This window comes from Poecilia reticulata, chromosome 11 (genome assembly GCF_904066995.2).
Source record: "Poecilia reticulata chromosome 11, P_reticulata-male-v2, whole genome shotgun sequence".
NCBI lineage: Eukaryota > Metazoa > Chordata > Actinopteri > Cyprinodontiformes > Poeciliidae > Poecilia > Poecilia reticulata.
This window is the reverse complement of record NC_088840.1, coordinates 19626546-19643022: the sequence shown is the minus strand read 5'-3', so window position 1 is coordinate 19643022 and position 16477 is coordinate 19626546. Positions and strand designations below refer to the sequence as shown.

Below are 16477 nucleotides of genomic sequence, written 5' to 3'. Positions count from 1 at the left end.
GAGGTCTCTGAAGAAGCTGGTCTCCGTCATGGACAAACCATCACATTCACTACCTGATAATATACTCTGCCTTCTTTATAATGTGTAATCTGTATATATGTTGTGTTTAAGTCTTTTGTTTGTACACATGTGGAAATACATGAGCTTTTAATACAGCGGTTTTTAATATTGTGTAAATGTTGAAGATTTTGGGGGCTTCCTTTGTTTTTTTAATCCATCTTAAACTGCATATACTTTTTGTTTTCTGTTTGAATTATCTGTTGCTTTTGTGAGTAGACAAAAGCATTTATTTTCATGCTGTCTAATTTTTTTTTATTTGATACAGTATTTGCTTACACTACAGTGTTTATTCATTTCATATCTGTCTGTTGGTCCAACCAATAAATATTACCATGATCAAATTTTGAGTGAAACACCTGTCCCACCCAATCTCTATAAATCCTGCCATGTGCAGGTGAGTTTCCTGTAGCATTTTATATCAGGTGTGTTAGATGTGATTGAACCTTTCTCCTTTTAGCTTCATGATCCTTTGCATTCCAACTTGTAATATCAACATCCGTGTTGGCTGGAGTTATTGTGGTAATGACAAAAACTAAGTAAAGATGAGAAATCTATATGTGTTGGCATTATCTATAGGAGCCCTAGAAAACATAAACAAATGCACAAATACATGCGTTTGTCTTTGCAAGATTATAAAACTTTGAATAAAAATAAAGTCAAAAACAACAAAGAAGTGTTCCTCTGAGCACAGACACTTTTGGAGGGAGTTTCCAAAACTTATTGTCAGTGGCTCTCTTCTCTGTCAGGAGGGCATCCCCCTGGTGATCCCATTTTACAGATTGCTGTCCATAGTGGTCTGCAAAAGGAAGTGTTCAGGGCACTACATGGCCATTCTTTTGATCTGACCTGTGCTCAGGCCAGATGCTACTGGCGGTGCATGTCTTGAGATTTAATTGAATGGTATTTACAGTAAGTTATGGTGACTGCCAATGCCCCGTCAGCAGGCCTCTTTAAAACATGTAGTTGTCTCAAAGTTTTTTTAAAAAATAACAATGGATTTCCACATTGTTATTCTCACTGCTCGTGGAAACGGATACATTCTTGTTGTAATGGACTATTTTGCAAAATACATTACCCTGTATGCACTTCCTGACCAGAGGACTGTGAAGTGGCCCTCTGGTCAGTTTAGCTGGCCAGCTAAACTACCCCAGCACTACATTAGGGGTAGTGCTGAGTACCAGCACTACCCCTAATGCTGGTAGTGAAGTTTACTACCAGCATTAGGGGTGCACCAATTTATCAACCAGCCGATTTATCAGTGCCGATTTCCTTAATTTTGGGACATCGGTGATCAGCCAATTTTTACATGTGAAGCCAATCTTATCCCCCGATCTTATGCACCAATCTTTGGCAAAGGTCTATGAATCAACCACTGTCCTCTTTTGTTGTCTGTTGACAAAGGTTGGACTGTAAGACCGGCCCACCAAGTTATGTCTGCACATTTTAGTTACCTTACTGTTGCCAACTCAACAATTTTCTTGCTATATTGAGCAACATTTCATACAAAAAAAAATTGGTATAGGCCAAAGTCTGAATCGGCAGGTTAAGCTTTTTAAAAGATCAGTAATTAGCAATCGGCCAGAAAACTGCAATCGGTGCATCCCTAAAAAATTATAAAATTATTATATATTAATTTCCGGGATAAAAGTAGTTTTAAATTCTTGCCGGTACTATTATATGGTTCATTGTGCGACCAAAACAAATAAAATCATAAATATTTTACTGTACCACAGGCTCCCTGTGTGGATAACACAGAAGTAGAAGCACTTCACAATGTGGAAAAAAAATTTGGTTCTGCACTATGAGGTGGAAAGTAACAAGTTTCATTTACATCTATTGCTGAAATTATAATTTGTCCTTTAAGTTGTTTACAAACCCAAACATTTACTTTGATTAGAATTTGTTTTGAATAGTTATTTGTATTGACTAAAACTGATCACATAACAAAATTTCCTTTGTGATGAGCAGAACTTTTGATCATCATAAAGTAACAAAAGTAAAAGTGTAATGAGATACTTGTTACTTTTAATAACTTGTATTTAAGTGCAATTTTAAAAAAATCAAAAATGACTTCTGCCTCACTGTCTTTTGAACAAATTAGTTTTTGTTTCTGCATTTTTCAAGTTTTGCTTTCACTTGAATTTAAAAATTCACTGACCCGCATTGTTTTCTCAGTTTTTATTTCAAAGTCTATAAATGATAAGCAATTTTATAAGTGTAAGCAGAATTTGTCTGTGTACCACCTGTGGAAAATGTCCTAGTCCATAAATCAAACGCATCAGTTCGATCAGGAACCACCGTCTTTTATAAGATGCGCATACTATAACCTATCCTATCATTTAATACCAGTGAAATATCCAGTCATAAGTTAATAAGCAGTTGTTTTTAACGTGTGCCGTGCTGTTTTAATTGAGCAAAATAACTTGAAACACTAGATAATCTCCGTTTGTTTTTAATTGGGACATTTTGTAATAAGGAGACAGACATACCGTAGTAGAGTACGGTTTGAAGGCTGCTGACGAAAGCTACGAGCCACAGGAGGTGGGGTGGAGGCTCGGGGGAGAGAGAAGTGGAGGGGGGAGAGAAAGAGACGGGCACAGATAGTTCAGAAACAATTCGGAATAAAAAAAAAACTATTTATGAACAGAGTTCATAAGTTTTATTACCGCGGACCGGTCAAGACTTGGAAAATTTTGCTGCGCGGGGGTTGCGTGCGTGAGGCGGTGTTGGTGTTCCCGCTAAATCCTGAATATACCCAATTTGGGTTGTCTTGGAGTTTTTATCGCAACCTGTGGGTTTTTTCCTGTCTGGGAACGAGAATACGACCTGCTGAATGTGACAGGTAGCCAATCAAAAAGCGCGGTGACGTAAGAACAGAGGGGAATCCCGAACAGCTGACATATCGCGCAACTGAGTCCGGTGGATATTGGAGATGATATGTGGAAATGTTTAATATTAAATCTAAAGGCCATTATTATGTTTATTCAGTTAAAAATGTTAACTATGAAAAAACATTCACCTCCAAATCATAGTGCAGCAAATAGAGCCTTAACTTGCATTTAAATTACAGATATATGTTGCCTGTATTCTGACTATCAGAGCTACCTCAACAGATTTTCTTACCATAGCTCCATGATTTGGAGGCTCCAGTCGTCTTTTATCCACCGCCTTTTCTTTTTGTTACGTCTTTTATCTCTTAAAATGACTCCACAAACTATCACTATTGCTTCTACATCATCATCGGCTTTTGGTTATTCTAAATTCCCGCTATGTTGGGGGTTTTACTGGATTATCCTCTGGAATCGGGATTTTCGTGACTTTATCCAGGTCCCTCATCGCCCCCCACCAAAGAATTTGTAGGCTACTTTGCACTGACCATTATTTTATCATTAATATTACTATCACTATTGTACATGTTTTTATTTTTATGCTTGTTTCTGTATTTATCATAAAAAATCATTTCTCAGAGAACAAAAAAGTCATGGGAATAGAAATTATTTTTACAGGCGTCTACAAAAAATTTAATGAACATTCAACTTAAAATTTGAGGCCTAACAGCAGCCAGTCAGTGGAAAAAATATTCTTATTTTGTGCCATTTTCTAGTTGTTAAATATTACACAAAATGACCAGATAAAAGATGTACAACATGCCAGTTCAAACTTTGAACTATTTGCAAAACGACTTAGCTCTGCAACATTAAAACATGGATAGAACTGTAACTACATTAATCATAACTCTTCTTCTTTCCAGTATTTCTGTCAATTTCTGGTGGTACAGCTCTGTGCTGCCTTCAGGAGAATGGGACTGTGACGGCCAGCCACACAGGGTAAGGTCCATGCCTTATCATAAATTGGCTTTCACTTTAGTTTGTTTTGTTGTTTAATTATCCTTTATTTTCTGTCTTCCACCTTACAATGTTTATATGGAGTGCACACATGTTAACAATGCAGGGTTGAAATTTAATTATGTTGTATTAATATTGTTTTCTTTGTTTGAGTTACCTGGGTGTTTGGGCTCCCCTCTCTGGACCAAAGGAGTGGCAAAGGGCTGAGGTTCCTGATATACATCTCATGGCCTTATTGGACTGAACCACCTGCGTCATGCTGGGGGGGGTTGTGGGTTTATTTCATTGTTTGGGTTAGTTGTTGGATTGGCAGCCATTTTGTTTTCCCCTATTGTGTCTTCATAGTTTAGCTAAACTTGTATTTAAATCCCCTTGTGTCTTATGTGAGCAGGTCAGTTTGTTGTTGTGTCAGTTATGTCTTGAGTTCTGTAATTTATGTTGACCTCTTTTATTAGCATGCCCATTTAAATGCTATGTTAACCTTTTGTTCATATTTTTGGGTAAATAAAAACCCACCTTTTTGAATTCAACACCTGTGGTCTGCATTTGTACTGTCTGGTCCCTGACAATTGGTGCCAGAAGTGGGATTTATGCAGTACTAGACACAGGTGTTGATTTTTTTTCTTTTTCTTTTCACAATTTTTTTTGGAATTTTGCGTTCTCCCCTACTTTTTACATAGGAGGATGTCTCGTGGTCTCAGGAGTGACAAGAAAAAGGGATCTGTTTAGCCACTCGGTGAAGAGGAGGAAAATGAAGCTGAGGGGGTCACTGAAGGCATGGAGGAGCAGCAAATAGAACCAACTCTGTCTGACCTGATGACTATGCTACAGACCCATATGGGGCAACAGGATGTCCGAGATGCCAAACAGAGTGAGGTAAATGCACGACAAGAACAACGATTTAAAGCCCTTCAACATCAGTTTAACCGTCTGCAGTCAGAGATTGAACAACAATCTCAATTAGAACCTCCTGCAGCTGGGTCTGATAATCGGCTTTCTACCTCTGCTCAGCAGGCCCGGGCTGAGGCGGTATCAGCTAGTCCCAGTCCAACAATTTCATCTGCTAATCGGTTCTCTCCACAAATGGAGGGTAGACTGGAGAAGTTAACTGAAGATGATGATATTGAAAATTTTTTGGTTACCTTTGAACGTATGGCTGCAGCTTATCGGTGGCAGAAAGCAGACTCGGTTTTTCGTCTGATACCCCTGCTGACTGGCAGAGCCAGAGGTGCCTACGTACATATGAACATTGATGACTCATTAGATTATGATAAAGTCAAATCTGCCATTCTGTTAAAGTATGACATTAACCCTGAATCCTATAGATAAAAAATTTAGGTCTTTGGAGGTCAAGCCAGATGAAAGTCCTCGTGAGTTATATGCGAGGCTGAAGGAACTCTATGGGAAATGGATTCAGCCAAGGGGTAAAACCGTCCATGATATTAGTGAAATGATGATCTTGGAGCAGTTTCTGAGGATGTTGTCTCCTGAGCTCCAGGTTTGGATCCGAGAGCATAATCCTGAATCAGCAATGAGAGCGGCCGAACTGGCAGATGTCTTTGTGGCTGCAAGAAGGAAGGGACAAGCCTGGAGTCATAATACGTGGAAAACTCCACGAGACGTCCGGAGGACCCCCCAGCACCATCTGGAGGCGGCAAACATGACTGCTAGTAAGCCCCAGCAACTGCAGGATCATCCCTCCACTAACCTTTCAAAGATCTCTGGTAAGAGGATTGTCTGTTACCTATGTGGATCAGAAGGCCGTACCAAGCCTAGGTGTCCAAGAAATTCAACTAAAATGGTCCAAATGTGTTCTGGCCCTCGGGCTAAAGTTAATGCAGACCTGCAGGGAGACAAGACAATCAAAATGAGCCAAGTTGAAGTGGATGGGATTGAACTCCTGGCCCTTCTGGATTCAGGGAGTTCGCGGTCACTTGTTCATGCAGATTTTGCTCCACCGAATGTTCAGATACAGGACACAATCTCAATCTGCTGTGTTCATGGAGATTAGAAAAGTTATCCAACAACTGACATACACATTAAGGTTAAAGACCAAATGTATCTAATGAATGTGGGTGTGGTTGATGGCTTGCCTTATGCTGTCGTGCTCGGGCGTGACTTTCCCGTACTGTTTGCTCTGTTGGAGGCTGATCAGATTCAGGAGACTAATTTAGTTGTTACCAGAGCCCAGGCTAAGCGAACCGACACCCACACAGACATGCTGAGTGCCCTGCCCTTTTTCAATGAGGAGTTGGAAACTACTGCAGAAAAACCACGGAAGACCCGCAGACAAAAGAGGCAGGAGAGACTTCAATTTTCATTGGGGGATACACCAATGGCTACTGAACCAGCATTGCCACTATGTGGGTTTGATATTCCACGTGATATTGGTGAACTCCAGAAGGCTGATCAGTCTCTGTCACCTCTTTTCCAGATGGCAAAGTTACAGAAACCTGGAGTGGAGCTGGATTATAAGGATATGGAGTACATCGTGCAAAATGACATACTCTATCACCAGCAGGGGTCAGTGTTGCAGCTAGTGGTTCCCCAACAGGTGAGAAGTGTCATCATCACCTTGGGGCATTCGATTCCCTGGGCTGGCCACCTGGGTAAGCACAAAACCACAGCTCGCATAAAATACCAATTTTACTGGCCGAGTCTAAGTAAAGATGTAGCTCAATTTTGCAAGAGTTGTCCAGAGTGTCAGAAGACCTCTGTTAAAATCCCTCCCAGAGCTCCACTCCAGCCCCTCCCAATCATTGGTGTCCCTTTTGAGCGTCTAGGAATGGACATTGTAGGGCCTGTGGAGAGGAGTCCAGCGGGTAATCGCTACATGCTGGTCGTAACAGATTATGCAACAAAATACCCGGAAGTGTTTCCTTTAAAATCTATAAAGGCCAGACCCATTGCATCTTGCCTTGTGCAGTTATTCTCAAGGGTTGGGTTTCCTCGAGAAATACTAACAGACCAAGGAACAAATTTTATGTCCACTCTATTGAAACAAGTATATCAACTGTTGGGCATCCGGAGTCTGAGGACTTCCCCATACCATCCTCAAACTGATGGGCTAACAGAACGCTTTAACCAAACTCTGAAACAAATGCTCAGAAAGTTTGTCAATGACCAGGGTACAGATTGGGATCAGTGGCTGCCATATCTTTTTTTTTGCCTATAGGGAAGTGCCCCAAGCCTCCACTGGTTTCTCTCCCTTTGAGTTATTGTATGGCTATGATGTTCGTGGCCCTCTCTCTCTGTTAAGAGAGATTTGGGAGGGGGAGAAGACTATGGCAGGACCCAATAACATTTTGTCTTATGTTATTCAGATGAGAGAGCGGTTGGAGAAAATGAGCGAGCTGGCCCAATCACACATGTCGAAGGCTCAGCAGAAGACATGGTATGATAAAGTTGCTCGGCATCGCTCATTTGATCCAGGACAAAAAGTACTTGTACTCCTTCCCAGTGATACCAGCAAACTGTTGGCTAAGTGGCAAGGGCCATATGAAGTTATGAGGAAGATGGGGCCAACCACTTATGAAGTATCCACCCCAGGACAGTTGCGGCCCAGCAAGGTTTTGCATATAAACCTGCTAAAGGAGTGGGTGCAGCGGGTTGAACACAAAGCAGATGCACTGCTCATACGGAGGGTGGCGAAAGAGGATGAAGTGGACGAGTAATATTTGCCAACTTCTACCTCTCTAGATTTGGATTTTGGCCATCTACCCCGGGACAAGCAGCAACAGGTGAGAGAACTCTGTAACTCGGCAGTGTTTCACCAGAACCCAGGATGAACAAGTGTGGTGGAACATGACATTGTAGTACGACAAGGTGCTACTGTAAGGCGATTAAGCTATAGAATTCCAGAGCGCCTGTTATCTTCAATAAAGACTGAAGTTGACATGATGCTACGATTAAAGATCATTGAAACATCTAACAGTGAATGGTGTAATCCAGTGGTGTTGGTGCCTAAGAAGGATGGAAGCATTAGGTTCTGTATTGATTTCAGATACCTAAATTCTATATCTTTGTTTGACTCCTATCCAACACCCAGAATTGATGATCTGCTCGAACGGCTGGGAAAAGCGAACTACTTGACTACTGTGGACCTGTGTAAGGGCTATTGGCAGATCCCCCTCACTAAACGGTCCAGAGAATACACTGCCTTCAGGACTCCATGGGGCCTGTTCCATTTTACAGTCTTACCATTTGGGTTACATGGAGCTCCAGCCACTTTTCAACAGCTAATGGACCAAGTATTGCATAACTGCTCTGATTTTGCTGCTGCTTACTTGGATGATATTGTCATTCATAGTACTACCTGGGAGGAACATCTGGAACATCTGCGCCTTGTCATGGGTTCTCTTCAAGCAGCAGGGTTGACTGTGAATGTGTAAAAATGCACCATTGCTGCTGCTGAGACAGAATACCTTGGGCATGTCATTGGCAAAGGGGTTATCAGGCCACAAAATAATAAAGTGAAGGCACTGGAATCATGCCCACTGCCCCAAACAAGGAAGCAACTAAGATCTTTCCTGGGCATGGCTGGGTTTTACCGTCGCTTTATTCCCCAGTTTTCCAGCAGGGCGGCTCTGCTCACAGACATGACGGGAACCCGCTCTCCCAATCAGATGCAGTGGACCGAGGAGGCAGTGGCGGCATTCTGACATCCAGCAGTTGTTAAGTAAGCAACCTGTATTATACAGTCCTAACTTTGAAGAAGGGTTTACATTACAGACTGATGCTTCAGATAAGGGTCTGGGAGCTGTGCTCCTTCAGGAAACAACGGGAGGCCGTCGTCCAGTGGCATACATCAGCCAGAAGCTGTTTCCACGGGAGGTTCACTATTCCACAGTGGAAAAGGAGATGTTGGCCATCAAATGGGCTCTAGACTCCTTCCGTTATTACCTGTTGGGAAGAGACTTCACATTGGAGATGGATCATAAAGCGCTACAATGGCTTAAGAAGATGAAGGACACAAATGGGCGAATTACCCGTTGGTACCTGGCCTTACAACCGTTCCAGTTCACTGTGCGCCACATACCAGGAAAGGAGAACATCACTGCTGACTATCTCTCTCGCTGCATCACCGAGAGTCCTGAAGAGGGGGGGTGTGTGACGGCCAGCCACACAGGGTAAGGTCCATGCCTTATCATAAGTTGGCTTTCACTTTAGTTTGTTTTGTTGTTTAATTATCCTTTATTTTCTGTCTTCCACCTTACAATGTTTATATGGAGTGCACACATGTTAACAATGCAGGGTTGAAATTTAATTATGTTGTATTAATATTGTTTTCTTTGTTTGAGTTACCTGGGTGTTTGGGCTCCCCTCTCTGGACCAAAGGAGTGGCAAAGGGCTGAGGTTCCTGATATACATCTCATGGCCTTATTGGACTGAACCACCTGCGTCATGCTGGGGGGGGTTGTGGGTTTATTTCATTGTTTGGGTTAGTTGTTGGATTGGCAGCCATTTTGTTTTCCCCTATTGTGTCTTCATAGTTTAGCTAAACTTGTATTTAAATCCCCTTGTGTCTTATGTGAGCAGGTCAGTTTTGTTGTTGTGTCAGTTATGTCTTGAGTTCTGTAATTTATGTTGACCTCTTTTATTAGCATGCCCATTTAAATGCTATGTTAACCTTTTGTTCATATTTTTGGGTAAATAAAAACCCACCTTTTTGAATTCAACACCTGTGGTCTGCATTTGTACTGTCTGGTCCCTGACAGGGACATCAGAGCATCATCCATAAAATTTCACCCTCATGGCATTTATTGTGCAAACCAGAGCTTTCAGTGGAAAAACAAAAGTTCCTTTTAATGCCATACAAATATGAGACAGAAACATGGATTATATCGTTATATAGACCTGTCTATTGATTATAGATTAATAGTTTTACTGGACAGAAATTACAAAGAACAAATCTGGTTCTTAATAAAATCCTAATGAGTCAAATTCAAAGTGTCATGGAGTCATCAGCCTCATGACATTAACACTGACATGAAAAAAAAAATATTGAAGAAATAAATATATCAAATATAATTAAAAACATAAGTGATAAGTTCTTTACTGTTATGGTCTGTAAGATATATTTATTCTCAGTATTAGATGTGGTCTCAACAAACCCATAACATTTCAACAATATTATTTTACCTTTTATCTGGAAATAGTGTCCGATTATTCTTGCCATACAGTCCTCTGTATTAATTATTGCTCGAAATGTCTTGCCATACCAGTTTATTCCTCTGTATTTACTTTAGTTTCTTAGTTAATTCTTGCATTTAGTTCATCATTCATTTCCATTTAGTTTCTTTTGATTAGTTTTATCCTCTCTTGGTTTATTGCTATGTCCACTTTAGTTTCTTTCCTGTTGCTAGATTTATTTTATCGTTTATTGACGCTATTTACCACCAGTAATATTCACTCATCAAATGCAGCTCTGTCTAATCGTCATGTGTTTCACATCATGTGTTGATTTTTCACTGTTCAGCGTCGGATTCTCTGTTTTTATGCCATATTTCACATCTAGTTCGTCGCTCCGTTTTATGTCCCGCTTCTCCTGTTTCAGAGTTTTGCGCAATGTGCGCGTCTTTTTTTAAGCCCCTAAGGTGCAGGGCAGCGTATAGATGGGGAAAAGGCAGACTGACATAAACCTTTTAAAACAACGGAAACAATTTCTGCATTCTGATTATTGAAATTTAAAAGTGCTGTGTTGTTCTATCACCCCGTTTCATACCGGACCACTTACAGCTCCGGTGTTAACACTATAGAATGAACGCTCTCTATCGTGGTACCACCCATGGAGGGATTTCTTTATTTAAATGGATTCATTTTTCAGAGGGATGCACAGTGAGGGTGTCGTGATTTTAACTACCAGTTGCAGGAGAACGGAGCTGCGCCAAGAAGCTAACAGAAGCTAACAAACACTGAATAGAAGAAGAGCTCCCATCGATACAGTTGCAGCCAAGCATGATTTAATATTACACAATACAGTTTTACCAAGTTGCTCAAAGTCTAAACTGCCATTGTTGTGCATTTAAGGTGTAAAGTTTACCTTCGACCAAACGCCCCCCAAAGGCATCCCAGCGCCCCCCTTTTGTAAAAATGTCCGCCAGCGCCCCCTGCCGTCCTTTTCTGAGTCACTATCAAAGTATCAAAGTCATCATCAGAAGTATCGTCAAAGCTAACACTCGCTGCTCCAGACAAAGTCTGTAGATAATATTATCTTGCCTGCAGCTTCATCTGTTTTAAGTGCTGCAGCTCTCTAAGGATGATGCTATGGAGACCTCTTAGACCTTCATCGGTTAGGGCACAGGACGAACCTTTAAAGTTGAACATAAGAAAAATAACAATTAATAAAAATTTTTAGATGCTTTAACTATTAATATGTTTATACATCTCTTAAACACATACTTTTAAATTTGCCTCTCAATGACAGGTGGGAAACGTCCTTCAGAGTGTCTTCTTGGGATAACAGAGATTTCCAATGATGGTCCATCTCTCCTACAAGGATCCTCTTTTCCTCTTCCAGTCTCTTTACTTTCATGAGGCCATCGAATGCCCTTCTTTTTGTGGAAAGACTGACAGAGTCTGAAATACATTCTTGAAAAAGACAAATCAACTCAGTTTGAATTTGTAATTGAGTTTAGGTTTACACCTGGAGTATGTACTGACATTATCTGTCAGGTATGATGACAGTATAAAACATATTAGTGTATGTTTACTTACCACTGTGTGATTGCTGCCATGGTAATGTTGTGTTGCCGGACAGGATGTCTTCCAAAGACAGTGCTTCTGTGCCTGCAACAGTCTTGTTGTATTCTTCTAAAGCCAATGCTAAAATGTTTTTCTCATGTTGTATTTTGCGACGAGCCTTGGCACGAGCTTTGTTTCCGTCTGTGTCTTTGTAAAGACGTTGAGATCGCCTTTTGATGCTTGCAGCCAGAACCTCGATTTTGCCTGCCAACGAGTCTGGATCAGTTGTTGTAGATGTTGCTGATGATGATAAATAACAGAGATGCAGTTACATACAAGTACTTTTGGAATGTACTCTAATTTTTAATCTGTAAAAGCTCACCTTCTGCCCACTTCTTAATATCATTGACCCAGTCATCAAGTTGCATGTCAGTCACTGAAAGCTCAGTTTTTAAGGACACCAGGTTGAGATGCTGTTTTTGAAGAGCTTTTGTGGCCTGCATTGACAATTTCAAGTAAAAAAAAAATATCAGAGCACAGCAATTATAGGAATGAACAAAAATCAACAGTTTCACTACCTTCTGGTATCGATGAGTTAGTGAGGTGGCCAAGTTGTCATGTTTTTGCTGGTTCCAGCGCATGGCCATAAGGGTCAGCATGTCTGTCCGTCCTGTAGACAGAAAGAAGCCCACAATAGTAGAGTTTTCCGTTATCATAGCTACTTATAATTTCAGGAAACCAATCTTTGGTCTTCTCACCAGCTTTTGACATATGTTTTGTCGTAACAGCGATCCTTGAAAGAAATGCATTGCACTGTTCAACTTCTTCCCCTAGAGTCAAACCAGCACCCTCTTGATATGCTCCACTCCATTTAACCTAAATAAAAGCATGCAAACACAAACAATTTCAACAGTCAAAGATGTTCATGCATTTATGCAAGGTTATTCAATGGCTATTCAGTGTTCCTTACCTCACATTTGAAGTCATGGGTTTTGGCATGGAACACTGAGAGAAATGGCTTCATTTGAAGCAGGTGTTGGAGCTCAGGACAGCTTTTAGATACTTTTTGAAGATATGGCCAGTACTTGCATGTTACATCCATGCAAAAAAATGTGATCTGTTTGTTGGCCAACCTTTGCTGCAGGTACCAGGGGTATGCAAATATCTCATCCCTATACATGTTCAGGGCACAAAGTAGGACCCCATGTCTACACACTGCTAGCTCCAATCCCTCCTCGTCCAGCTTGCTACTGGATCTGTGAGACATCTCCCTGGCTGCTGACCATTGCCCACCACAAACACCTCTTCCAGAAATCTAGAATGCATAAAATTAAATCAGACATGCTGTCATTACAGGGTATAAGGTTACTGTCATTATAAAGTTATAATCTGCAGTCTTACATGTTTGGTTGATTTGTGTATATAGTCCACAAATTTTACTACATCTTCATCCTTGGCTATGAAAAGGTCCTTAAATATAGCCTGTTCCTCCGATCTGGAAAAAAAAAAGGAATAAAAACACTATATAGGTGTTATGGTCCACAGGTAGTGAACATCACTAACTTATACAAAGAATTGTTATATTGCACACATTATACAATACCCTGCTGCATTCTTGAAACGGTAATGCTTGCGGTTTCCATCCACTGAAAGTGCAAGCATATCTGGGGTACAAGCTTGACATTTTAAGGGATCCTTCCTTAACATTTTATCTAACTCATGTCTTACAGCTTCCCACTCGAAAAAACTTTTCAGGAAGCTGTCAGCCGAGATCTTTCCTGTCTGATTTAAGATGAGAGACAAATTTAAAAAAGAAAAATTACACAAGGACATAGGTGACCAAATCCAAGGCATCAAGGATAGGTGTTCTTCAAGTTCTAGGTGTGTCCTTTGCTAAAAACATCTCATTCAATCAATTTTGATGTTATCAGGACTTCCGATGATCTGAATGCTGAATGAATGAGGTGATATTGATTCAAGTGTATGTAACCAGTGACATCAAAATGTTGAAGAACATAACCACTCAAAAATGGAGTCAGACAGCCCATCTGGGATATGCACGTTAAAGTACTCACACGGCCAAAACGGACGGTTCGTTGGTCCAACATTTTTAGAAATGCTTGACAGGAGAGACCTGGTGCTGCCATCTTCATTTCTTCAAATGTAAAAAGCACATCAGTTGCATATAGAGTGGAAAAGTGAAGGGTAGCTGGCCAGTAATCAGTTAAATTTAGGTCATGTACTCCACATGTCCAACTAGCCTCACATCCCTCACAACCCAGCTCTGGCATGCTGAGATCATAACGACCTAAAACACCAAAAAAAGTGTAAAAGTTGTAATACTTGGTTATTGTAATGTCAGGTTGACATTGTGTCACAAACAATTTCTTATGGTCTGCAAAAAACTTACTAAATAATTACATTTTGCTAACATTGGTTTTTAATTATATTTTGGTTTTGATTCATAAAAAAAAATGAAGTTATTCATACCATTGATTGTGACCACAGTGACTGCCTGTCCTGGTTTGATCCTCAAACACTCTGGTGGACGATCACAAATTCTAACTGGGATCTCCACAGGTACGAATCGTGCTAAAGAGATTGACATGTTTAAAATATGAATTCACATAAACTGCATATAAGATTTGTAGAACCAGATGAACAAAAAAACAGAACATTCAAAATACAGTCAAAAGTTAACAGTAAGAAAAACACTCTGAAGAGTGTTTAAACAGTACAAATAAAAAGCTTACCATCATTGCAGAGTTGTATTTAAAACATAGGTAGTTGGAGGTAATGGCTGGAAGAACCCAGCTATGATGGCTTCTCTGTTGTGGAAGACATGTCTGGTGTGCATCATCACATCACATTTTTCACAAAAGGGTTGTGGTAGGCAATCACGACACCGAAGTGCAGATGGATTTTTTCCACATTGTTGGCAAAAAGGGGCTGACACACTGTGCTGAGCTGCTATGGTGTTAACCAGGCGGGTCTTTCTGCTTTCCAGCTCTCTGAAAATATGCTTTTTCTTGTGCTCCAGTTAGTGGAAGCCAGAGGAACTTTTGGCACTAGTGGTTGACCTGCAGCATCATTCAGCGAGCTCTGGAGTTCTTGTAGAAAAGACTCTTTTAAAAAATAAAAATTTTTTTTAGATGTTACAAAAGTATAGCACATAGAAGCTTATTATATAGAAAAAATAAAATCTGATGTACTACTGACATACCAACAGTCTCTGGAGCAAAGGCAGCCTCACACTGAATGTTAGAGGGATGAGAGGGACATCTGGTCTTCTCACTGTGGGACGCTATAATAATGAATTAAACAAATATAAAAGTAAGGAGTATATCTAACATCTTACTTAAATCCACATTTGGATGTTCAATTCCAATTTAATAACTCTTAAATTCCCATATCTCAAGATTCAAATTTGTAGTAGAAACTAACTAAAAATTTAAAAAGTAATTTAGATTGTCAGACAAACGGAGGAAAAACACATTTGTTTGTAACCTTTTGTAATAAGGTATGGTTAATGGATAGTGAACCATTTAAATTATGTTGCCTAAATTATCCAAATTTGTAGGCTATTTTTTGTAAATTATTTAAAGGATGTTGCAGACTGTTTAATAATATTTCTCTATTTTGATGAGCACTGGTGGTTTGTATTTTGTTTTGTTTAACTGTATTTGCACTTTGTAAAGTTTTTTGTGTGTTATGTACCTCACGGGCTGCCGTAGCTAAATGAGGGCAGGTCCAATAAAAGCTAGCAGAATCACTGTATCAATGAACATTCAATGACTTGAATGAACTGTCAAAAGTGCTTGGCATTATCAACACTTAGTCGTCCCCGGTGAAAGCAGAAAGTTTTCACAGTGACTAAAGTAATCAAGGTGACTATGGTGATCAAAATGATTGAGTTGACCGATGATCCACATCAAAGAAAATAAATAAAAAACTTGAAAATTAATACAAGTGCTGGGGGGCTGCTATGACTAAATACATGTACATCAACTCCTGGAAAAGCATTCACTCTGTTGCAACCACATTGTACTGTGTGTCAAAACAGTAAAACTCCTCATTTTTGTTATATAACTAACCTGTTCTTTGTTATTGAGTAATTTCTAGTCAACATACTCTTACCGTATAATTAAAAACAATTTTGTGTTGAGGAAAGATATCAAGCCTTTAACAGATAAATGTTTTTACATCCACTTCTCTGGATGTAAAAGCAAACAGAATTAATTACTTGTTAAAAGAAATATATTTTGCCAAAATATCAATTAATATATGCATTAATTTACTAATATGTGTAAAAAAATAGTCTACATCTGTCAGTGATCATGTTTTGAAAGAAGTACTTACTCTTAGGTAATTGATTTCTTGTTGATCTTGCCCTTTTATAAAGTTTGTTACATTTCTGGTGTCTTTGGGCTTAGGAGGTGTGACAATCAGTGAAACCCAGGGTATGGGATTAAATAGGCTTTTGGCTTATGTAGAAGGGCACACGTTGATCTGGTTTAGTGTCAAGATCTGTTGCCCCTTTTCCACTGACTATACAGTCATGGACAAAAGTTTTGAGAATGACACAAATATTATATTTTCACATGATCTGCTGCCCTGTGGTTTTCATGTGTGTATGTAAATCACAAAAAAATGCGACTAAGTAGCCAACGTTAATATAATTTATGTTGTCGGTCAAGATAACGGATAACTAAAAAAAAGTCTCGTCTGAATCTTCATTCACAGTCTCACTTGTAAATCATTTTTTCTTTTCTTGGACGTTTTGATGTTAGCTTGTAAATGTCTCAGTTTTATTTGCTGGGAAAATTAATAAGCAGCTTGAGGTGACTCTGCTGCTCTCTAGTGGCGAGAAGCCGTAATGTTGGCTGGTA

At 39.8% G+C, this 16477-nt stretch overlaps 1 protein-coding gene and 2 long non-coding RNA genes across 4 annotated transcripts; all 3 read right to left on the bottom strand.

The window, feature by feature from the left end:
- Positions 1-11095: 11095 nt before the first annotated feature.
- LOC145553798 (uncharacterized) lies at positions 11096-12724 on the bottom strand. 2 transcript variants are annotated; one of them, XM_081612799.1, is made up of 7 exons: positions 12559-12724; positions 12347-12464; positions 12167-12258; positions 11971-12085; positions 11622-11888; positions 11307-11483; positions 11096-11215 (listed from the first exon to the last, which is right to left on the bottom strand). In XM_081612799.1, the coding sequence occupies exons 1-7, from the start codon at positions 12688-12690 to the stop codon at positions 11115-11117; spliced, it is 1002 nt and encodes a 333-aa protein (XP_081468925.1). In that variant the 5' UTR covers positions 12691-12724; the 3' UTR covers positions 11096-11114. The 2 variants fall into 2 exon arrangements, with proteins under 2 accessions (XP_081468925.1, XP_081468926.1); XM_081612800.1 differs by lacking the exon at positions 12559-12724 and having other exon boundaries at positions 12347-12548.
- Positions 12725-12769: 45 nt separating this feature from the next.
- Positions 12770-14112, bottom strand: LOC145553802 (uncharacterized). Its single transcript, XR_014089849.1, has 5 exons — positions 14079-14112; positions 13664-13896; positions 13192-13370; positions 12990-13083; positions 12770-12903 (listed from the first exon to the last, which is right to left on the bottom strand). It is a non-coding gene; the product is annotated as an uncharacterized LOC145553802 (long non-coding RNA).
- A 363-nt stretch (positions 14113-14475) lies between these two features.
- LOC145553801 (uncharacterized) lies at positions 14476-15998 on the bottom strand. The gene is made up of 3 exons (XR_014089848.1): positions 15948-15998; positions 14812-14892; positions 14476-14713 (listed from the first exon to the last, which is right to left on the bottom strand). It is a non-coding gene; the product is annotated as an uncharacterized LOC145553801 (long non-coding RNA).
- Positions 15999-16477: the final 479 nt, after the last annotated feature.